This window comes from Tursiops truncatus, chromosome 2 (assembly GCF_011762595.2).
Source record: "Tursiops truncatus isolate mTurTru1 chromosome 2, mTurTru1.mat.Y, whole genome shotgun sequence".
NCBI classification, from domain to species: Eukaryota; Metazoa; Chordata; class Mammalia; order Artiodactyla; family Delphinidae; genus Tursiops; species Tursiops truncatus.
Window position 1 is genome coordinate 159,062,418 of NC_047035.1, and position 24,565 is coordinate 159,086,982.

The window sequence follows — 24,565 nt, forward strand, 5'->3', positions numbered from 1 at the left end:
AAAAAATTTATCTTATTGAAGAATAGTGGATTTACAATGTTGTGTTTATTTCTGCTATACAGCAAAGCAATTCAGTTATATATTCTTTCTCATATTCTTTTCCGTTATGGTTTATCACAGGATATTGAATAGAGTTCCCTGAGCCATACAGTAGGACCTTGTTGTTTAGAAAAATAATTTTTTAGTTGAATTCTGTGATGAGGATTGGCAAGACAGACATGGCAGAAAGTCAAGGAAGGCAAGCCTGGTGCGGATACTGGTGAAGCACTGCCCCCTGTGGGCAGGGTGGGCAGTACAGCTCAGGGATGAACAGTATTCACCTCAGGGATGAACCGGTGGTCAGTACCGCTCTGGTAGCCTGGCAGGCTGCTGGGAGTGGAGCTGGGGGTGCCAGCAGTCTAGGATTATAAAGCTTAGGAGGCTGCGGTCAAAAGAGTGTATTTTTGGAGTCCAGGAAAATCTGGATGATGTTGGGATCAAAGGTGTCCCGTCCATGCATGTGAGTTCCTGAAGTGGAGGAGTGATTAGGGCCCAAAACGTGTATCGAGTTCAGTTCAACGTGTTGGGTGTATGATCACACTCGATATTTGGGAGAGTAGGGGCAGACAAAGAATGGTGTGAGAAAAGGCTGACGTGGACCCGAGTGTGGTTAGATTGTAGGGAAGGAGAGATGAAGGTGGGAAGGTTCTAGGAGCTTTCAATGCTAGACTGAAAGTCTGAACAAAAATGGTATCAGGACAGAATGCCGGCCCACTAGCCAGGTTAGAAAAAATAATTTTAAATTTTTTCTCCAGGCCTCAGTTTTCTTATTTGTAAACCAAGGGGGCTAGAGTAGCTGATTGTCAGTTACTAAACCTTTCGTTAGAATGAACATTTAAGAGGAAGCTGGGGGTGTTGAGTAAAGCAGGTGTCAGCAGAGCTCCTTGGGTTGAATACAGAGGCTGCTGCCGTGGGTCGGAGCTTCTCCAAGTGTAGTCCACGGACCAGCACCTTCAGCTTCTCCTGGGAGCTTGTCACACGTGCACGTTCCTGGGCCCTGCCTCAGACTTACTGGATCTGAACCTCTGTGGGTGGGGCCCAGGAATCTGTATTTTAATAAGCCCTCCATGTCATGTCGAAGGATGGTCAGCTCTGGGAAGCATTGCTCCAGAGTTTAGATCATCACTGAAGTCCTTTTTGGTCCTAAAATCCAGCAGCCTCAGTACACTCCACACAAAGCCAGGAAAGGTTCTGATCTGGGGTTTGGTGATCAAGTTGGAGTTTGTGGAAGGTTCATGTTGCAAGTGAAAGGAGAAGGAAAAATTGGAGAAGGCGTCCCAGTTTGAAGGACCTCACCTTGGTTCAAGTGAGGAAGATGGGACCTTAGAACAGGCAATATGAGACCGGCATCCCGGAGGAAAAACTCAGGAAATCAGTTGTAGCTGACTTTGGGAGGTTATGAAACATGTGCAACGGATTGAATACGTGTGACAATCTAACTGTCCTCTGCAACAATATCACTATTAATAATATTTAGTTTATTTTTCTAGATGATCCAGTAAACCGAGTTATTCCTGTGTAGCGACAGGATGGAATTATGTTCATCTACTTCTGTTGTTTGGCTCAATGACTCCACCTAGTCCTGCTAGGTCTCCTAAAGCAGGCTTCTTTTGTGTTGCGGGGTAAACATCCTTAACTGTGTGTATTTGCACAAAGGTGCTGAAAGGAAGAATGAGGCCAGTGGCAACCTGAAGGGATAAACAGCCGCTGCATATGGAAATGGTTCTCACAGCCCGTAACTCTAGCAGCCCAGGCCCTCCAAGGGCTTTTCACTCCTCGTCCAGCCCAGGAGGGGCAGCGTCACGCCATTTTACTTTACCAGGGCATGTGGATTATCCAACCAGCATGTCTTAGTCCGTAATTAATCATTTAACTCACCAAATTTCTTGAGTGTTGATTATGTTCTGTTATTGTGTTTGGTTCTGGAAAACAAAGAAAGAATGCCCTTAGGATCCCACAGTGGAGCTGATACAAAGGAAAGGCGTACTTTTACAGTCTTGAGAAGGGGATGCAGGGACTATTGAACACAGAGAAACCACACCCAAATTGATTGTGGGTGGCTGGGCACAAAAAAGCTTGAAAGAACACCTCTTTGAAGTTGGAAAATATTTTAAATATACAACTTTGAGAAACAGAGGGATCTATCTTTGGGAACTAAAATTAATTGGAATTATTTCTGGTTAGTTATCCACATGCAAGATCTCCAGGTTTGTTGGAGGCTAAATGAGCATTTCCTCCTTCTTGGCTCTAGAAGTTTTGCGCTAGGAGATGTGGCAACCATTTGGTATCCATTAGGTTTCTTTATAAGTTTTTTTTAATGAGGGGCATGAATATGTTGGCACATGTTTCTATGTTATCTGCTTAATATGAGCAATCATGTTGGGAAAAAAATGTTTGAGAATGTCTTGTACGTTAGGAAACTCAACTACTGAAGGTCATAGGCCAAATTATTGCATATCAAAATGCCGTAGCAACTTCAGATGGACAACTTGGCTTGTATGATCATTTCCTGTAATGACTGAGCGGGGAATTATTTGGATGACAAGCTGATTACCTTGGGAATGGAATAATTTCCTAAATTGTGGGTCAGAAGTTGACCTTCTCCATTTATTTATTTATTTATTTATCCATTCATTCATGTATCAAACAATTGGGATCTTGCTGTGTACTCTCCCTTCTACAGATCGTGTAAATGAGTGTAAAGTGACTGTAATTCTACTCAGTGTATTAATTTTCATACAAATTCTCATTGTTGCCTTATGAAGAGCTGCTCAGTTGTTCAAAATGTAACGTAGCCTGTAGTTTTTATGATCTGTTTCACAAAATGAGCTTTGAATATCTTGGAATCTTGATTCTTTTCCCGTATGTATTCTGACCTTGAAAGATCACTGTGTTTGGAAAGGATGAGGCCATGATCTCACCCACTGGAATTATTTGTAATCATTTTAGTGTTAAGGAACCACAAGCCCATCTTCAAGCTGTGTGTACAGTTTAGACCATATGAATTGAAATTGCCCCGCTTGTCAGAAATGCCCACACATGAAGTGCAGTCAGATGTATCATTTAGAAAAATATCCAGGCCAATGACTTTACATACAGAGAGAGATGCTGCAGAAAATTCTTCCAAGGGGCCCTTTTCAACTTATCCATTTTCACAATGTTCTCTCTACTCTAGCAGAACAGTACGCACCTGTTCCTGGGCTTTTGTTCAAAATAACGTTTGGGCCTGAGGGAGCTGATTTGTGGCACCAAAGGTCCTTCGATGAGCAGAGGCCCAGGACATTTCCTTAGCTCCATAACTGAAGTGAATTCCCTCCCAAGCTGAGTAAAAGAAGAAGAAAAAGCAACTTCTTCCCCCAAAGCAGGGCCAGGTGCAGCATAAATAAAGCAGCAAGTTGCTGTAAATCTTTCTTAAGATAATGGAACAATAGCTGACGTTAGGGTTATTATCACAGAGCTCAGATATGGACAGGACTTAGTGTTGCTTTTAAAAGAATTAAATTGCAGGCTGCAGACCTAAGCACAGTATGCTGTTAAAACTTTACAGATACCTGAGTGTTGCCCACAAGCAGACTTACTGGCTGAGATTGTTGATGGATGGGATAATGGAGCTTTTAATAGCTGTGTTGCTAAATCCTTTCCATCCTGGGTGGGTAGTGACTGAAAGCAGTTTAGTCCTTCAGATAGAAAATTGATCCTCCAGGATATGAATATCCTGTTCTCCCCCAAGCTTTCTTCCTAGCTGTCTGTCCTTAAACAAATTTTAAAAAATCTGTCCCTTTCTCCATTTTCCTGCCTTGGACTTTTAACAACTCCCCTTTCCCATTTAGGTTCTTGCCTGATTTAGTAAGAGGGCCAGTCACAGTGCACAGCCATCCTGCACCCCTAGACTGCCTTCCCTGGACCTGGGGAATTTGAGCAGATGATGCTTCTCTTTTTGTCTTCCTTTTTTTTTGTTTTTGTTTTTGTTTTTTTTTTTTTTACGGTACGCGGGCCTCTCACTGTTGTGGCCTCTCCCGTTGCGGAGCACAGGCTCCGGACGCGCAGGCTCAGCGGCCATGGCTCACGGACTCTGCCGCTCTGTGGCATGTGGGATCTTCCCGGACCAGGGCACGAACCCGTATCCCCTGCATCGGCAGGCGGACTCTCAACCACTGCGCCACCAGGGAAGCCCTGTCTTCCTTTCTTTAAGACTTCAGAGGTATCTGCTGTCATTTCTTCCTAATGAGTCTCCACGCCTGGACTCAAGAAATATCTTCTTAGTTGATAGGCTTGCTGTGTGTAATGTTACTCCAGTTCAAATTGGGTGGCAATCACCTCTCTTGAAAATCCACCTGGAGGAAACCATTCTTGCAGCAAAGGGGTGCCCTTTAGTTATGGCAAGGGTGTCTCTGTGCTGCTGCAGAATAGACCCTTTTCTTGGAGTCCCATGACCCACCCTCCAAGCCAAAGCCTCCATGACCCATGGGCTGTTCTACCCACAGAACCCTCCGGTGGTGAAGTGCATGAGCCTGCCTGCCACCCAACAGTGAGGGACACTGGAGGGCTGCTCCTTTATTTTCAACCTACTTGCTGATTAAGATGGGAAAATAGATCCAAACCCTGGTTGGGAAAGATGAGAAGAAGACAAATAGTGTGTTAAGACCAAAACACATATTTATAAAATCTTGATGAGGGAAATTGGTATGTGTGGCAATTTTTCAACCATTACTCACATCATTAGTAGCAATTAAGCTTTTCAACATTCAGAACCCACAGAGTTCAATCGATAGCTGTGTAAGTACAGTGTGTGATGGGTAGAGGGGAGGGCAGGGAGGACAGGATCTAGAGACAAAAGTTAACTTTATTTGGATTAGAGGTTGGCAGTAAGTCCTCTATAGAAAATCATTACCAATATTAGCAATGGCCACTTTTAAACAGAGTAAACAACTTACACTCTCAACACGACTAAGTGACTTTGTTATCAGAATGTGGAATTCATACTAGGATTGCAGTGCATTTGAATTACTAAAATAAGGACTTTAAATCTCAAGGGATATCATTGTTCTTTGTTTTATCATTATCATCATCTTCATCATAGGTTTTCATCCAAAGCACAGAAACTTCTTGTATTTTATTTTTGTTTTCCCTACATGCCCTGGACATATGTGAAAATTTGAAATTTTTTATTATTCATTATTTAAGTAGAAAACCCACCCTAAATTCTCATTCATAAGACTATTACATATATGTGTATGTGTGACTGTGTACACGTGCACACACACATATGCATACGTGCTCTTTTTCTTATCTATGTGAAGAAAAATTCGATTATTTAAGCAGTATTAAATATTAATAAAACTACTGAATTTTATTTCATAAGAGACACACACACTTTTATACGACGCTCTAAAAATCTTATAATACCAACTGGTTCAAATTAGTACTGAAACTTTGTACAGTATACATTTATTTTTGTTCTTTCTTTAGTCTATTAACAGTTCGGGTTTTGTATTTTTATGTTTTGTATTGTCTATTTTTATTTTGGAAAAATAAGGATGATTTTTATTTAATGGAGAGAAATGCGTAAGGACTTAATTTAGCGAAACACTGTACAGAAGATATTTTCAATATTTTGTTCTACGTTAGTGATACCAAAACTGCGCAGCTTTGGAAGCTTTATGTAATTTTTTATATAATATAAATCGCATCTCTTCATAATCACAATAAAGACCAGTACTTTGCAGCTCATTTACAAAAGCAACCTGCATCATTTTCACTGTGGTTTTAAACATAAGCCATGAAGACAGTCACGTATCGTGGTTCTCCGGTGTATTGTGTAAGAGATAATCATGTATATACTTCTGTCTTATAACCTCTGTCATAATTATAGCCTTGGCAACCTGGGCTATTTTTTTACTTAAAAGGTAGCTGCTTGTCACCAGTTTCATCACAAACAAGGCCGGGGTTATTTATGATTTGCACTCTCAAAGCTGAGCTATTGCCTTGCTGTCTGGCGAATCTCTGGAATCATTACAATTATGTGTTCCCTGCGTGTTTCCCTGTATAGATGTTGCTTTGTTGTTGTAGCTGCTGATGCTGTTTTATCCGAAAACATGCCCTTCTCTCTGGGGTTAAACCTGATCTCTTTCTTCATTTCTATCTTTATTTTTGTGATTTTGGACTCTAGATACATTTTTCTATTTTTGCCGTAGGGAACCACAAAACCACAGTATCTTAAAGTTGGGGCTGTCGGTGGTAAGACTGTTCCCACAATTTACGTTTTTACGAGATCTTCATTGAAATCATGAATCAGGTTATTTTTGATTCAGGCCAAGTAGAAAACTTGCCAGGACGACCTTCTCTCATTGTTCCTCTGGACGCGTCATGCACACAATCTTCCTTGAAATCTGCAGCCCAGTCAACTTTCATCCTGAAACTAAGGGTGATTCTTTCTTTCTTTTCTTTTTTTTCTTTTTTTTTTGGCTGTGTGGTGGCTTCGTTGCTGCACCCGGGCTTTCTGGCTTTCTCTAGTTGCAGCGAGTGGGGGCTACTCTTCGTCGAGGTGTGCGGGCTCTAGAGCACAGGCTCAGTAGTTGTGGCGCACGGGCTTTGTTGCTCCGCGCCATGTGGGCTCTTCCCTGACCAGGGATCGAACCTGTGTACCCTGCACTGGCAGGCAGGTTCTTAACCACTGCGTCACCAGGGAAGTCCCAGTGATTCTTTCTAATAACCTACTCTTTTGCATGCTCTGAAAAGAGAAAGAGAGTAAAATATTAATAGTAAGGCTGAGGTTTGTATTTCATCAGAGTGAGCAAACAGAATGAAATATGTCAGTTTGCTGATTCCAAACTCATTCCCTCATTCTAAGTCTTCAGATCCCATGATAATTTCATTACTGGGGTTCATCCAGATCCACCAGATGTGCCACTGATAAACAGTACCAGAAAATCAGAAAACGCACAGTAGCGGAAGCAAAAGCCCTTCAACTTTTTTTTTTTTTTTTTTTCCTCCGTCAGAATCAAATTTTCAGGCCTCTGGGAGAAACACCTTTCTACAAGACCTTGCATTTTCTTTTCACAGCTCCACAAGCAGCGTGTCACAGAACGGCGGGAGCTTGAAAAGCTGGTTACTAAATCCTGCAGCAGCATGCCAGGCCTTTCAAGACTGTTTGACACATGTGTGTAGCTTAGACGGGCTGTAAAGGAAAGGAAAATGGGGTTCTTTTCGAAGGCGTATCTCCTTGCTTCACTTTCCCCGTCCAGTGGCCCTTCCCCAGGCTCCCCACCGATAATAGGTCAGCTCAGTGCTCTTCGGGGCCAGCCTCATCAAGGGTCATGGAAGAAACTGTCTGTCTGCTTAATGTTGTCGATGAACAATTGCTTCATGCTCTGTTTGTATAAGCAGAGCTCACTCGGCACTGTGTTTTCTTTGAACGGTGTTGTGGAGTGGGTCTCCAAACACACGTTTGTTCCAAGGCGTGTGGTTATAAACATCCACTCGTAGAGACCGGGGTATTGTAAAGCCTAACCTCTTCGCCCATTATTTTTGTATCGGGATATTTTTAATATGCTCGCTGATGATGTACATATGCTTTGAAATTTTGTCCTGCACATTGCCTCATCATTGCTTACCAACAAATGGGCTATGCTAGCTAGGCAGAAAGGGGACAATAGAGATTGCTTTCTTTCTCTTCACACAAAAACCAACCAGAGGAGCCACTCTTTAAGGAACAAACCCACGTGTTATCTTACACGCTCCAAACGAAGGCTGAGACTCATATGATTTCAGAAAATGATTATTGAGCCCAGGTCTCTCATTGGCTTTCAACTCTAGAAGAAAATCCATAACTTGTTTATAAGAGACAGTCTTCATTCAGAATAAGCCTATCGCACAGTGTTGCATAACACAAAGGGGGCAGAGGTCGGCGAGCACTAAAAAGGAGTACTTAAGAGTGACTGCCATTGATGCTGTGATCAACCACTGTCCGCTGTTTTGTAAAGTTAGAGGCATCGTTGTCTGTTTTGAGTGGAGCTACTTTCAAAAGGCCAGATCTCGAAGGTGAGCTGAACGCTGACGGTGAGAAGCTAAAGCATCCACAGGGGCCCAGCATCATATATCACCCAATATCTGGTTTTGGTCAGTGGCAGCAATGAGCAGATGACCTGCTGACCAAAGTATTTAGCCAGAGGATGGAAAATTTCTCTGTAGCGTATAATTAACCTAGGTAAAAATGCCGTATCCTCATAACTAAGGCAAAATGTGTTATTTCATAACCAATTCCAGTAGCTGTTAGCTTGCAGATTCATTCTTCTGATAAGTGTTTCTGTTCGCATGTGGCTGCCATCCGTGGATTGGAGGACCTGTACGTGGTGAACACTGCCTAGTTTCAACTAATTTTGGTTCAAAATTTAGCTGTCATCCTTTAATAAAAGGGGAATCAGCTACATTGTATCCTACTGCTAGAGTAAAATACATAACTACCGAAAAGATTCACCAGCATGGCCAACTTCCAAGTGTGTACCCTTGGACTTTCCCACTGTTGTGAATTATTGTAGCAAATTTTTATATTTTTTGGCATTGCTTCTAGATTTCTGAGCAGCCTTACTCCCCTGTATTTGCTGTATATACAAGGGATATAAACTAGTGTCTAATGTCAGTATTTACCAAACCTCACTTAGGCAGACTAGAAAGGTGGACGTCTCAATTTTAAACCATTCTAAAGCCGTAATTAAAATTTAGGATGATGGGGTATTTGGGGCTCATGAGATCAATGAGATGCCTCCTGAGAAAATTGCACTTGATTTTTAAGAAATTCACGGAAGTTGAAAATTATTTCTAAGTCAGTCTATGAGAATGGAAACAGTCACAGGTCCCGTGATATTCGTAATTCCTTTCTCGTGACTCGTGTTGCGTTTTCCCCCTGCAGCCCAACTCCAGACCGTCGGCGCAGAGCGGCCGGCACTCGGTGTCGGTGGAGGTGCAGATGCAGCGGCAACGGCAGGAAGAACGTGAGAGCTTCCAGCAGGCCCAGCGCCAGTACAGCTCCCTGCCCCGGTACGAGCACCCCACGCGCACCCCCCGCGTGTCGCCATCCTCCCTGTCCTTGTCCCTTGGGAAATCCCTCCTCCCCAGTGCGCTTTCTCCAATAACGAAGAACCGCACGTAGATGGTGGGAATCATCGCTTACTTAGAGCCCACCTTACCACGTGGCAGGGAGACCCGGAGGGAGGTGTTTTAGGAGATGCCCAAACCTTCACCAGACAGCTCCCTCACTGGACCTGAAGTGGCTTGATCCACGAGGACTGGTCTTAGGGGTCAGACCTGGGTTCTGGTACAGTAAGTCCCCTACGTATGAACGAGTTCCGTTCTGAGAGCACGTTTGTAAGTCCAATTTGTTCATAAGACCAACAAAGTTAGCCTAGGTACCCAACTAACACAATCAGCTACACAGTGCTGCACTGTAATAGGTTTAGAATACTTTTCACACACATAATACCTAAAAGACAAAAAATAAACATCTTTAATCTTACAGTACAGTACTTTGAAAAGTACAGTCGTACAGCAGCTGGCATCCAGGGGCTGGCATCGGGTGAACAGGCAAGAAGAGGTACGGACTGGAGGAGGGAGAGGAGGTGGGAGGCGGTAGAGCTGAAGGATCGTCAGCGATAGGAGACGGAGGGCGAGCTGCCATGTCCCTCACGCCTGTCGTTGACGGCACAGGTTCTGGTTCCTTGCTGGAACCAGATGCAGGTTCACATCTTCGCAACTTGGGGGTTCGTATGTAGGGGACTTACCGTGTTGGTTCTGCGACCTCCCATGGGGCTGGAGACAGATTCCTCAACTGAGAAATGGAAAGAGAACTTTGCTCAGCTCAGGGGTAACTAGGATAAATGATATCTTGTAAATCTAGACTTCTCCAAAAGGATAGGGGCTAAATGCTCCAGGCACCGTATCTAAGGGGGATCAGTGGTCCCAAACCTGCCTCTCTTGCCGTCCTGCCATCCTTGCTTCTGCTCAGTGTTGAACCTCGGAGAGTCCCGGGATGTCCACTTGCCTAGCTGATGGCTGAGCCAGAAGGGTTTCCCTGCCGGGCTCCCCACGTGGAGGCCCCTCTGCCCCAGGGCTTCTCTGCCAAAGGCCTGAGAGCCCTCAGGTAACGGCGCCCTAAGGCATTGAAATAGCCATTTTCCAAGTCTAAGTATTGTAAATAATGAAAGTGTTTAAAACCATTCAGCTTTCCAAACTTCCCCAAAGAAGTCACGCCTATCATCACAATTCTTACAGGCGTTTGTACGGAACACGATTTCAAAACCAGGTGACAAAATCATTTTGGGTGGAAAACGGTCTACTTACCATGTTTATATCAAGTAGACCATTTTGAATTTGGGGGAAAAGAGTGCTGGGGTGGGGCAAAGTTGACCGACTGATATGAAAGTGATCCTGATTCTAATAAAGGGGAGTCCTTTTAGTGTTAAATAACCACCATAACAGGCCCGGGGGACTTCACTGCACTGACCCGGGTCAGCCACGCCCACGTGGTGTGAGTGCAGCTCTGTACCAGGAGGGGCACTGCCTAGTGTGGGAACTCGATCACTCAGCTGTCCTCTCTCAATCCGTAAAGCTGTGTCTCCTTTGAGTACGGAAGTATCCTTTCTTTTACATGGGAGCATAACTAACAGTTATTGAGCCCACTCTAGGCAAGAATCATTGAAGTTTAGGTCTAGACAAGACCTTGGAGAGCACGTCTTACAAGGAAACAACTCAGAGAAATTAAGGTACGCCCCTCAAGGTCCCACACTAGTACGTAATTCCACCAGAATTCAAACCCCACCCTGCCCAGCCCCGACGCTAAACCACTATCTTGTAATGCTCATTGCCACCGAGGGCTTTGGTGCTCACTTTTGGAACGTGAGCAGATATGGACATAAAGGTCTCTGTGCTCTGCTGCCCTTAGCACTTGGGGGGAGGCCACCACCTGAATCACCCCGGAGCATCAAATGGGCAACACTTCAAGGATTACGCAAAAAGCTTCTGCTGTGTAAGTTCCCTTCTTGCAGCCTGTCAGCTTGCCTTCCGTCAGAAAGACGAGCGTGATGATGGGGATGACCTGACATGCCTGATGTGGCCCTGCTGTCCCAGCCACGCAGTGGCCATTGTGCATCACGCCCACGCGGATGGTGGTGTCCGCGCAGGGGCTGTGATCTTATCTTATTGGCAAAATGTTTGGCTTCTTATACTTTAGTTGTGTTTGACACTATTTGTAAGAAATGGAGGAGAGCTCTCATAAAGTGTGTGTAAGAAGAAAGTGAGATGGGAAATGGCCAGGACTAGGGAAGGGAAGGAGGGGGGATAGGGGCGGGAGAGCCTGGTGGGAGGAGAGACTCTGGGGCCCCATCCTCGGGAAGAGGACCAGAGAGAGGCAGGTGCACCGGATTACTCCTGCTCACCTTCCAAAGTCGCTCAGTTCTCCAAACGGATCCTTTCATCCTGGCGCCCCCTCTCCATCTCCACCCCTAACCCTCTCCAGCTCTCCCGTCCTCTGTGCTTCTCTCCCTCCTCTCCCCCTGAAGCACAGGCAGAGGCACCTGGAATTCCATGGACCAGCGGCTTGCCGCTGCTGGGACTATTGCTGTCAGTTAGTGTTTCCCTAAAGAACCAGAACTTTCCCTCTGGTCATTTATAACTCCCTTACTATTAGCCATTTTATTCTGTGCGGATAGGAGAAAAGTAGAAATCTTAAAATTAAAGAGCTGTGTGAGTTTAGGTGAGTGGGGCTGGTCGGCCTGTACATCACATTCACTTCTTTTAGAGTACAGTTGGGGAGTTAATTTGCATATAACTTATTGTCAGCCCTCCGTATCCATGGTTCCATCCACGACTCCTCTGTGTCCATGGGTTCAACCAACCACAGACCCTGTCGTCCTGAGGTACTTACTCTTGGAAAATATCCATGTACAAGTGGATCCGTGCAGTCGAAACCCATGCGGTTCAAGGGTCAACTGTAATTCCCCAACGTGCATCTCTGAGTGAGGGAATTAGGAATGCAGGGCCTTGCACACAGCTTGGTTCCTTGCAGGAAACCTCACTCAGCCAGAGGCTGGAGATCGGAGGGGGGCTGTGACCCGCACGAGCTGGAGGCGAATCCCCGTTTCTGACATGTGATATTCTTCAAAGACACTTGACCTCAGCTCTTCGGATGTGGACAATTAGTGGACTTTGGTCCGAGCAAGTTGCTGCGGCATTTGATACCAAAACGATTTCACGCACACACAAAGGGTTCAGTTGCAAAGTGGAGCATAAAAGGAAACAAATGGTCGAGACTGTATCAGGCGCACTAGGTGAGGTGGTTTGAATTAGAGGGATGTATACGCACCAGAGGGGTTTGTAAATTCTCACTGTGATTAAGGAAACCTATAGGCAGAATTCAGGTTGCACCGTGAAACGTCAGTAAGAAACACTGGCCAGGTGGTAACACGAGATCGGGGGAAGGGGACACGAGTGGCCACACGCTTAATTCTCAATCAGAGGAGGATTTCTTTTTTATTTTTGTATTCCTAAGTTAGTTTTCTTTTTTCTGTTTTACTTTCTCTTTTTAAATCCTTTTAAAAATGCCTAGCTTAGTTCCTTCGTATCCAAAAGGCAGCTCTAAATCTAGTAGAAAAGTATGTTGGGTCATAGTCACTGATAGAAAAACATACTCAAGATGCTTTGTTGAATGCTTTTCTTTACCTTTCCTCTGCATCTTTCCTCCTGCCATTGGTGGCTTCTTGCTCATCCACCTTGCTTCCCGGCTGTGTCTCCACGCCCTGACTCAGTCTCCCCCACAGGCCCGTTTATTACGTGTCTCGACTCCCTCTCACCTTGTCAGCTGTGGTCTGTCTTTCTTCATCCCTGCGTGTCCTCCTCAGCGCAGTGACTGACGGCTTTCCTCAGGCGCTGGGGCTTTGCTGGGTGTCCTGTACATGACAGTGGTCTTCAGGCATCATCACTAAGAGGGAGTTATTGCCACACCACGGTCCGTGCTTTGGGTCGACTCACGAGTCTCCAGTGAGCGCATTCCAGGACCCAACAAACCTGCGTGTTGACTGTAAAGACATTCATTGGAAGGAATGATGCTCCTGTGGTTATTCGTGGCCTTTGAGCAAAGCTGGGACAGTGGGAAGCTTGCTTCTGATTCTAACTCTGGGACGTGTTTGTGAGTTGCTTCCCCGAGTGAGGGTTCTCCAGATAGTCTTTGGTGCCTTTCTCTGCTCCCTGATCTCTACCAACCCTTCAGACAAAAGACAGAAAGCTGAACTTTTTGTTTATTTTTTTCCCTTGGTCAGAAAGATGCCCTCCCAAACCCAGAGCCTAATTATTGGAGACAAAGTCACTTGAAAGTCACCCAATAGTGAACCATGTACTATATGCCACACTTTTGTGAGCATTTTACGTCTGTGATTTCATTTATTTCTCCCCAGAACCCTATGAGATTAGAGATTATGCCTGTTTCACAGATGATGCACCTTGGGCCCAGGGAGGATAACCCTCCCAGGCTCACACAGCCACACGCGCAGACCCAGGGCTGGATCTGTGTCCGCGGGACGCCCAGCCTCTCTCACACTGTGCTCCGCGCCTGCGTGCCTCATCTTCCAGGGGAGGAGACTCTCTGTCTGCTGCTTTCTTGTGTTTCTCTACAACCTGCTCATTTCTTGTCCTCTTCTTTAATCAAGAGCTTGTTGCTACGCTAGCTTCCTTTCTGAGGAAGCATGTGTGTGTGTGTGTGTGTGTATGTGTGTGTACGTGTGTCCATGCATCCATGTGTACATATCTGTGTGTATGTACTTTCCTCAAGTGTCTTACTTCGAACCTCAGGGAGGTTTTCTTCCTTCTCTCTAAACTGCTTAATTTGAAGAAAATTTTAGCTTCAAGAAATTCTTTCTCCCACATCGTCATAATTTCCATCCTGAACAAACCGTTAGTGAATTCTCAGTGTGTTTGAATACAAAAAGACTCTGTTTTCCTGGACTGATTCAAAATGCAACTTCCGGTACGTGCTTACGTGGAGCAAAGCCTCCGGCATCATGGAGTTGGAGACGGGGATGGACAGGGCTAGTGGATCCCCGTGGACCAAGGGTGAAGAAGCCTATTTCCGGTTATCCTTAAACTGATAACTAACCTGTGAGGGAATCCCACGTTGTTGCTATAACATCAGTAACAAGTTTGTTGTTAATTAAAGTTTCATGATTGATGTCAAATCCCTTGGTTTCATGCTGGCACTCTCCATCACTCATTGCTCTGAGCAGATTAATTTATGACTCTTTAAGTGAAGGTAATCAGTGCTTTAGGCAAATAAACTAGTCCATCAAATATAAGGATTCTTGCCTGGGCGGACGGTACACATGGCCCGATTCCCGTTAAAAGGATGGATATACTGTAGACTGTTCAGTTAATCAGAGTCATATCCAGGGAGGATTCTGGACAGTGGTTCATCTTCCTTATTGAAAATACCCTTGACTACATTTTAGGTCATATGGAAAATGGGCAGATTTTATCCCAAGCCACATTGACAGCACTTCTGAATGTTCAGGAATGCAAATGGCTTCATTCCTGTGGGAGACCCAGTGCTGCACAGACCTTATTTTTCCTCTCCCAGTCTTTCTGAACACTCTGTCATGTTGTGTGTGTTGATGAGAATGATTTTCTTATTGATAAATGGAGCAATATATTTTTTTGTTTTACGGCTCAATTCTCGCTCCTTCTCTTCCATTTTTAAGGCAAAAAAATTAGGACATGTCTTCCTTCCTGGCACAAAATTGTTTTACTTTATCATAGCCAATCGTATTGTAAATTCATAAAAGCGTCTAGAGACTTGATAGTAAATTAAAGATGTTTCAAAACGATCATGTTTCCTGAAAATGATGTGCAACTTTATTGCAGAAGGGATAAGAAGCTGAAATTTCTATAGGACTCTGATTCATTTCCCCATCCTGGGGTGACAGAAAATGAGTTGAGGAAGTTACCCTGGGCTTGGGGAAGGATACCGTGGGCAGGAAAATAGTGCTTCCTCCGCACACGTCCAGGCTCTGCAATCTTGACGAGCTTGTATTCCGAAGGGTGTCAGTTGCTGGCATATACAACTCAAAAGCCGGGGCTTTAAGGGACCGCCTGTTGCATTTTTAATCCTAAAGCAGTCTAGACTTAAAGCTTTCGTAACTGAACTCAAATCGGAATCCGTCACACGTACTTCATATTAGCTGGCGTCTCTGGCATGATGGTGGTAGCCGTGTAAAATATTTGTTTGGCTTGTCTTGAATTGAATTGTAATGTTGTAAAGCGAGACATTATTGCTGGCGTAGAAGCTGCCAAGTCGCTAACGCCCCTAACAGCGTTCTGCCAATGAGTCTAAACTGCGGGAGACGCTGTCACCCTGAGCAGAACAGAGAGCACCGCCCAGACACGGGAGGAGGACCCTGTATCTGAGTAGCCGCGGAATCTGTTAGCTGTCTCTCCTGTGTAGCCATTGTTGGTGCAGACTTGTCTCAGACTTGGACTTGCCAGGGACAGGCATGTTTTCATGCTCCCGCCCCTGTCACAGTGTCTGGCACGTGACTGGAACCAAATACAGTGAAGTCCCCTACATTCGAACAAGTTCCGTTCCGAGAGCGTGTTCGTAAGTCCGACAAAGTTACCCTAGGTACCCAGCTCACACAGTCAGCTAGATAGTACTGTACTGTAATCGTTTTATAATACTTTCCACACAAATAATACATAAAAAAAAACAAACCAACCCCCAAAATAAAGAAAACACGTTTAATCTTACAGTACAGTACTTGAAAAGTACAGTAGTACCAGCTACATCACTGCTGCTTTTCCGCTTGCTTCCGGACATCCTGGGCCTGAAATGAAGGTACTGTACGACTGTACTCTACCCAGTACTGTACAGTAAAGTACACAAAAGCGCAAACATTTGTGGAGGATGCACGCACATGACAATGTACGCCAGACACGTGAAGTAACTTTCCGTGATTGGACATGCGAACGCACGTTCGCATGATTGAAAGTACACAACTTGAAGGTTCGTATGTATGGGACTTCTTGTAATGTTTGTTGGGATATAGCAACGCTATTTTGGCTCCGCCCTGCCCCCTCACTCCTTCCTTCCATCTCTCTCCCTCCTCTTTTCCCAACCCTCACACTCACCTTTGGGCTTTGCTTTCTAGGCAAAGCAGGAAAAACGCCAGCTCCGTCTCCCAGGATTCTTGGGAGCAAAACTATTCCCCTGGGGAAGGCTTCCAGAGTGCCAAGGAGAACCCCAGGTATTCCAGCTACCAAGGCTCCCGGAACGGCTACCTGGGCGGGCACGGCTTCAACGCCAGGGTCATGCTGGAGACCCAGGAGCTCCTCCGCCAGGAGCAGAGGCGGAAAGAGCAGCAGATGAAGAAGCAGCCCCCTCCCCCCGAGGGGCTCAACAGCTATGACTCATATAAAAAAGTCCAGGACCCCAGTCACATCCCCCCCAAGGGGCCCTTCCGGCAGGACGTCCCCCCCTCCCCTTCTCAGGTCGCCAGGCTGAACAGACTCCAGACTCCTGAGAAAGGGAGACCCTTCTATTCCTGAGAAGGAGAAGAACAGACTCTTCGTGTCATGCAATAAAGGACATTTTCCTATGAAGACTTGTATTTTGGGAGTTTTTTTGAAACCTCGGTGGTAGTATGGAATATTTCTGTTGCTGGTATTAGTGCCTTTAAGCAGTGTGGGCTATTCGATGGAAGGCCTTAATGTCTTTGCCACTGTGTCCCAAGTGTCTGTTTCATGGAAGGACTTCCCGCCATCTGACAATCACCTGTTCGAGGCATCGTACGCTCTGCATCTCTCAGGTACTGGGAATCTGGCCCAGCCCGGGAGACGTCGTGGCTTCGTGTTACCGCCCCCTACAGCTTGTGGCAACAGATTACCCTGAAGTCAAGGGTGACGCTGGACCCTCTTTTTTCCCTTTAAGTTTCTTAGGTGAGGTGACATCTCCATCTCTGGTGGATGAAAGTGGGTGACACACACCAGAAATTGGGACTCCGCGGTACTTCCCGGCACAGTCATTTTTAATCCTTTGTAACCAGTATGGTCTCCCTTTTCTCTCTCAGCCCCTTGCGACAAGAAAGTTCCTGCATCTAAAAGGAGCTAAGCCATATTCCAACACCGTCTGTTTATCGGGGGGGTCCTTTTGTAACTGCCTTATAACTCAGTGCTACCAATAAAGTGATTATTCTGTCTGTGTGTATAAATACCCTTGCTCTCAGTCCTGCCCCTCACATGTGTGTTGAGTCATGGCTCTGCGTGGGGAACAGGGGAGACAGGCGTCAGCCCTGGTGGGGCAGGGGGCCGCCCACCCGCCGGCCCAGTGTGTGTCATGACACGGTGGGTGGTAGGTAAGGAAAGAAAGAATTCTCCCAGGATGAGCGTCTGGCCCAGTACATCCCAGCCATTCTTTGTAAATTAGTTTCTGTTTGATGAGTTGGCAGGAAGGGCCTAGCATGGAGCAGAGATCAGTCGGACACTCACTTCGGGATTCCAGAACCTCACCTGCTTTCTCCGGTTTTTAAAGTCGGTCGCAATGGACGGTTGTCTGTTCATCCACCTGCTGTCTCTCTGCCTGGGGATGTCATCCAGGTTTCAAGATAATTCTGCCATGAAATAGAAAAGGTAAATAAGAAGAAAGGCTGTTCCACATGCCACAGAACATTCTGGTGTCCCCAAACAGGGAGAACAGAAGATTGCCCTGGTGTCAATACGTTCATGTACGTGCGGGTCACGAGGACCTGGGTTACTCCCGTGTTCCCGTCTTCTCATTTGTTGGTCTGAACCGTGGCTGTTGTAAACCGTGGCTGGATTGCTAAAGTGCCTGCAAATCCCGATGTGAGAAAAGCTTGAGATGAAATTTCAGCATACTGTGTGTTAACAAAAAAGAAAAAAAAAGACATGTACCGATACGCCTATTTTCTATTTTTTATTTTTACCGGCACATTGTATTTTTGTGTCCACTTCTTTTTAGAAAATATGTGAGGGGTTCATCCCCGTACCTACGTCTCTTTCGCATTTCTGTGTAATGGTTCTGTTTGTTCACGGAACATAGCGATGTTGAAATGTGACCAGTGTAAGCATGGTGACCTCCGACGACAGTTGCTCTTCCTCACAGCCTCCCCTGTGCTGTGAGAAACAGCTTTCCCTGTACATATGAGACTTCTAATAAAAGGCATATTTCTTCCTGTTCTCTGTGTGTCTGTAGTATTCCTGTGAAAACTCTCCTAGCTGGGTTTTTTTAGTCTACCAACAGATGTAATTTTTTTTTCCATATTTAGAGAAAGTTGAAAGTTTCCTCATCTCTCTCTGTGCAGACACGGAAGTGGGTGATTGATTGTTTATTTGAACACCTGAGGAGAGAGGGGACAGGAAAGAGAGAAGGACCTAATTAATGAGTCCACTGGAAGGCCCAGGCTGCCCGGAGTAGCCGGGAAATTCGGAATGGGAGGAACCGATACACTAGAATAAATAAAAGAATAATTATACAGAGAGCGATGTAATATTTCCGTTGTTGCCCTTTGCACTATGGACCATTTCAGCAAGGCGAATGTTCTGCTTGAGTCCTGACCGTGTGTACCTCGATCCCAGAGAGAAGTCCAAATTCAAGCTGACTTCCAAACTAGCCTGGTTCTTACTTCCCAGATTACACAATGAGGCTTTGCTCCTTCTTCCAGAGGGACACTCATTCATATTTGTATGGTGCTTTGAAGGCACAAAGGGCACTAGATCCCTGGGTGGGTCTTGTGCACCATTATGGTCGTGGTCCCCACCCAAAGGGCAGGCTTTGCAAAGACCTGTCCAAAATGCCCTCCCAGGGAGGGCCGAGCATCAGCTGGTTGCCATAGCAACCCTTATCCTGCCACTAAATCCAAACTCTGTCACCTCAAGATTAGCAACGAGAGGTGTATAGCAAGCCAGGGAGATAACACGTCTTTGGTTCTTATATGCCTACAAGGTGTGGGAAAGGAGAAAAGCGAAGATGGACAGATTTGTTAATTTTCTCACTGACCAGGAGGCCCGCTGCAAATGCCAAAACTCACAGGTTATTTATCTCAACTGACAGTGAGAAGAGAGACAGTACTGGATGTTGTGGGAGCCTCGATCACAGAGGATTTGTTGATTAAAACTGACAGTTTGAGCCACACAGAGAAGAGGTGGAGAAATAGATGTGGGTCAGCACAGAAGTGAGAATATGCCCGATGAAGCAATCTTGTCTAAATGAACTGGCCTCTGCTCCAGCACATCTCACAAGGACCAGAGGGAGCGTGTGTCCGCAGGGAGAAGTCTCAAGTCAGGAAAGGGTGCAGGTGGCAACCCCAAGGCCCTCACACAGCTAAGGATGGAGGTGCAGTCACTCAACTGTCCCTCAGAAAACGTGGTCCCCCTGTTATCGCCTCTCTTAGGCCATTAGGACTACAGATAGTCTTATAAATATGTATATGTAACTATACATTATAAAACAACATTATATAATGTAGCAATAGTCTGTGTAACTCAAGCACCACACCCACCTCCTTTCCCTGGAGTCAGTTAGACCAAAGGCAGCTCAGAGGTGAGCGGATCCCAGGTATCTCACTAAAAGGAAGGAGAGATGGACCCGGGCTCCTCAGGTTTTCTGCTAAGGAAGTCAAATCTATCAACTCCGAGACGGTAAACCAAATGAATTTTGTTTCATCGAGCGGGGGCCATTGGTTTTGTTGCAAACCCTTTTTGAAAAAGGGCAGAAAATAAGCAAAGATTGCTGACCACCACTTAGGCGGCAGTGGGCTTTGTCATGATCTGCCACCATGAGTCTGAACACGAGGCCAGAGGGAAGAAGAGACCAGGGGTCCGGAGGCTTCTCTGTCCACATCACTCACCCCAAAAGGGCACTCATCTCCTGGGCTGCTCCCCTTCTCCGATTGTTTTCATTAGGGAGTAGACGTTGTTCGTCTATACACATGACAGGCACATGCAGCAGATGTGAAATGCATACGTAATTCTATATTTAGCTGGTTATTTTCATGTGTCCCTTATTTCATTCTTAAAACCCAAGTCTTACCTCCAGTTGATACCAACCTGAGCTTAAGCAGATAGTAATTTGTTTCTGGCTCTGTTTGCTGGTCCTGGCAGAGGAAGTGACTGAGGTTCCATCACGCTTGTCCCATCGTGGATGTCCTTGTACGACATGGTGTGCTGTACATCTAAATGTCTATTTAGCAATCAGTTCTTTTCTTCTTTTTTTTTTAACAATGATTACTCTGACAATGACATGTCAGGCAAGGAGGTAATCTTTTCTTACTTCAGAGACAGGATATCATCTTAATAAGGCAGCTAATAAGAATGTTCACAGGTCAGAAAGTGAGAATGATGGAGAGACTTTAATAGAAAAACCATCTTCAGCTCTGAGTAATGATTAGATCACAAAGCTGGTTGAATTAAATTGACTTTTTTTTTTAATGCAAGGAGGATGAAGGTTGTAATTCTGAGCATAAGCTTTTTTTTTTTTTTTTGAACAAGAAACATATTTTACTTCAGATTTCATAGAGAAAAGGTGGGATTATCATCGCCTTCCGCACAGAAGGAGCTTATTTTCCCGTTAGACGGGTTGTTCCCTCCAAAATTCATCATCTTCCCGGTCAGCATGCATCTTCCTCTGCCTCCTTTTCCTTTTCCCTCAGCTTTCATATTCAGCAACGGAAAAATCGATGGGTGCCCTTTGTCCATAAATTTAGTTTTTTTAGATTAAACCCTATAGTGGAGAATTTGATTTTTATGAAGGATTCTGTTATGAGTCAGATAAGATCAAATGTCTTTGCTAAAGAGAGTAATTGCGTTTCCTCGTGAGTTTTTTTTTTTTTTTTCCTTTCTGAGTTTAAATTTCAACGATCAGTTTTTATCTCCTCATTTTTTATTTTTTAAAGCGAGTTATCGGTGCGCTGGCCTGTCACTCCCTAGATGTGTCTATTTCATTCCGGACCAGGGAGAAAAGTGCAAGAAACAAGGACCAAGGCGTCCCACTGTGAAGCTGAACACTTACTCCTCTTTCATCCTTAACATTTATTTCCTCACAGGATCAATTAAATGTGTGAAAAAAAGCGCTCTTTTGAATTGCTCAACTAACTGCTGAGTCACCTTGCACTGTCGTTGGCTTAGAAAAACCGCTTGGAGTTTGTTCCCATCTCTGCATCTGCAAAGTCTCGTGATGATCTGAGTCTCCTCCTGGGGTGTCATCAGCTCTTGGATCAGCGGCTAGAAGGTGGTGTCAGGGCAGGAGCCCTTCTCCCTTCTCTGAAGGCAAGTTGCTGCTTGCTAGGAGGCTCCTTCTGAAACTGAAGTTTGGCTTCCATGAGGGACTTTACGATGCAAATATTTTAAGTACAACTTTGAAGATTTTGCCATTAAAAACAGTCTTATGTGGCTCAGGGCCCAGCCGACTGCAAACTACAAGGGGGAAATGCCATAAATTGGTGGCAAGGGACAGGAAGGAAACAGTTCAAATTTCTAAACCAATCGTGACCTTGGTGAATGATTTGGTTTCAGGGTTCAGCTCATATCTGACTTGCTTTTTTTTTTTTTTTTTTTTTTTTGCGGTACACGGGCCTCTCACTGTTGTGACCTCTCCCGTTGCAGAGCACAGGCTCCGGACGCGCAGGCTCAGCGGCCATGGCTCACGGGCCCAGCCGCTCCGCGGCATGTGGGATCCTTCCGGACCGGGGCACGAACCCGTGTCCCCTGGATCGGCAGGCGGACTCTCAACCACTGCGCCACCAGAGAAGCCCTCTGACTTGCTTTTATTCAGCTCTCGTTGTCAGTGGCAGCAAACTTATCACGGTTGTTTATGTTGGGATGAAATGGGAGCAAACATTAGTCTGACAACCCAGACAGAGGTGGAACGAGGACTTGCCCTGAAAGCCGGGTATTTTGGAATCATGCAAAGCTTTGAACTTGGCTTGTGGGGCCTCCAAGTGAATTTGTCCTGCGCATGCCCTTGACTTGCAACTCCATTTCCAAGGCTTCTTTAATGTCATCTGCATGACTTGCCTCCCATCTGAGCCTAAGGAGCTCGCCCTCTGGTCCAGGCAACCAAAGCGTTAACACAGAATCTGAACCAGCCATCAGAGGGCACAGCAGCCCCTGGCTCCCACCTTACCGGGTTGACTTATGCGTGTAGTGCTTTACAATTGGTACAGCATTCTCTTCTTTCGCATCCCCAAACCCTGTGAAGCACGTTAGGGAAATGAGAGTCCAATTTTACGCATGAGGAAATGGGGAATCCGAGAGCTTGTGACTTGCGGGTTGGTGAACAGCCCAATCACAATGTGGAACCCATTGTCCTGAACCTGTGGGGTTATAAGGGTTTTAGCAAAAAGATGTTTTTCTGTTTTTAACAATTTAAAATTCCTTACTTGATGGTAATTCATTGATTGAGAAAAGAAACACAATGTAATGCATAAAGAGTTAGGAAATTAACAATGCCCTGAAAATAAATTTTATTAATCATAATAGTATTTGCGTGCACTTACAAATACATATGTACATATATACATTATGTGAGACAAATACACTGGTTCTATAATGGTTTACTTTAGTCCAAAAATGCCTTTTGAAATAGACAACCAGCCAGGCCTCCGTGTGGATCTGCAGACCCCACTGGGTCCCTCGTTGCTAACTACTGTTCCATTCTTTGGATCCTTTGCTTCTCTATTTAAACCTCTTAGACCAGAAAGTATGTATTTCTAAGCCAGGTTCTAATGTTGAGAAAAGAAAGAGTCCTATGAGATTAAAGGCAGACAAATTTAAAAAAATAAAATAAGGGTCTGCACCGTGGGGAAAGCAGGATGCTTTAGAACACAGAGTGGCCACAACAGAAAGCCAGTCCTAGCAGGCGAGTTTCTGAAGCAGATGCAAGAGAGACTCCCAAATGCTAATACAAAATAGAAAAGATCGCTGCAAGATTGTGCAAAAACACAATGACAATTTGCATTAAATCATCAGCTGTTTTCAGCACAGATGGGAAAAGCCTGTTACAAAATGTTGTAAGACATTTGCGGCGGGTTTCAAGCTGGACAGGCATTAAAAACATTCTTAAGCTTTTCACGTTGGAATAAAAATGTAAATCATTTTTAGTGAGGAGTTCTTCTTTACCTATCCTTTTTCTTTGTATTTTATTTTATTTTTGGTAAAGAGATGACATACCAATGGCCAAGGGGAAACGATCCATTTACAGAGTTGGAGAGATAAAATTTATCTCCAAAGAGGCAGAATATTAATTATGCATAGAAAGAAACTTTTACTCTGAGACATTCCCGACGAAACCAGTGGCTTATTTCACTCCAGATCCTAATCAAACACAGTCACAGCATCTGGAGAGAAACACAGGAGGTTACTGGGTGTGTTTCAGGGCAGGGGGCAGGGTTGGGCGGCTCCGAAGGGTGGGACACCTCTTCCAGGAGGCTCTCTGGGGTTTGCCCGCTGCTTCACTGTACAGCTGTGTCCATCCTCTGCTCCTTTAAATGGGCTGTGGGGTTGTGAAGCAGGAGCCAGCAGCTGATGCTCCAGGGCCCACTCCTCTGATCCGTGTCCCTGGAGAAGAGACGCAGACAGCCACAGACTTCGCATCTGGAAGAACTGGCTGGCCCAAGGAAACGAGTTTCCAATAACTAATCCAACTGAACGAGGCACTTCCCTTGGCTCCAGCTCTCCTTCCCGTAAGCCAGGAAATGTTGTCTCCATTCATTAGGGGATGGCTCATCAGGGACTTCTAATCTCTGATTGGCTACTTCATACACTGTGGTAGTATCTTCCGCTGCCCATCTGAAGTCCTTTTAGGGTTCCCTCTGGATTAATTGAAAGCCATGGATATCCTGTTTGTGTGATCTATTCAAGGTAATTGTAAGGCCATGAAGAGGCCAATACTGATTTTTAAAGAAGATACCACTTTACAAGGCATGAAATGGACAATGTGTAATGTGGAGTCAGTCTAGGGAAAATCATTCATTCATTCATGCACTCGTTTGTAGTTCCCACTGTGTGCAGAGTTCCGGGTTAGATGCTGGGAACACTCCAGCGAGTAACACAGTCTCATTCTAATGGGGACTTGCTGATAGCAGTCAGAGGGTGAAACTAGCGTGAGGAGAATGAAGGGGGGTTAGGGAATAGAGAATGAAAGGAAGCCAGGGATCTTCTGTTTCAGGAGATCACAGCTGAGCAGAGGTCTGAAGGGGTGAGGGAGCCCTGGGGCTGTCTGAAGGAAGAGCCTGCCTGGGAGAAACATCCATAAGTGCAAACTTGAGGCCACCGTGTGCCTGGTGTGTCACGGAGCAGTCAGGAGGCCAGGCTTATGATTTGTCAGGTGAATGGGCTGGGGAAGAGGAGGGTCGTGATCGGAGCTGGATGAGGAGGAAGTAAGGGCTGGAGTCAGGCGAGGACAAGAAGTGATATCAGGCCCGCGGGGCCAAAGGATGGCTGGAGTTGGGGACTAGAGCTGATGAGTGGGGTGACCCAA

At 45.3% G+C, this 24,565-nt stretch overlaps 1 protein-coding gene across 16 annotated transcripts in view; it reads left to right on the plus strand.

Annotated features, from left to right (window-relative positions):
* The window catches only part of PARD3 (par-3 family cell polarity regulator), a 676,268-nt gene that overhangs the window by 623,174 nt on the left and 28,529 nt on the right, over nucleotides 1–24,565 (plus strand). For 13 of the 16 annotated variants that reach the window (XM_033852393.2, XM_073801602.1, XM_033852392.2 and 10 more), the window contains 2 exons: nucleotides 8,948–9,075; nucleotides 16,224–18,267. In XM_033852393.2, coding sequence (XP_033708284.1) covers nucleotides 8,948–9,075; nucleotides 16,224–16,620 — 525 coding nt within the window. In that variant the 3' untranslated portion in view covers nucleotides 16,621–18,267. Of the gene's footprint in view, nucleotides 1–8,947; nucleotides 9,076–9,553; nucleotides 9,582–16,223; nucleotides 18,268–21,131; nucleotides 21,157–24,565 lie in introns of those variants that run through there. The other 3 variants (XM_019933351.3, XM_033852398.2, XM_019933350.3) reach the window with 3 other exon arrangements.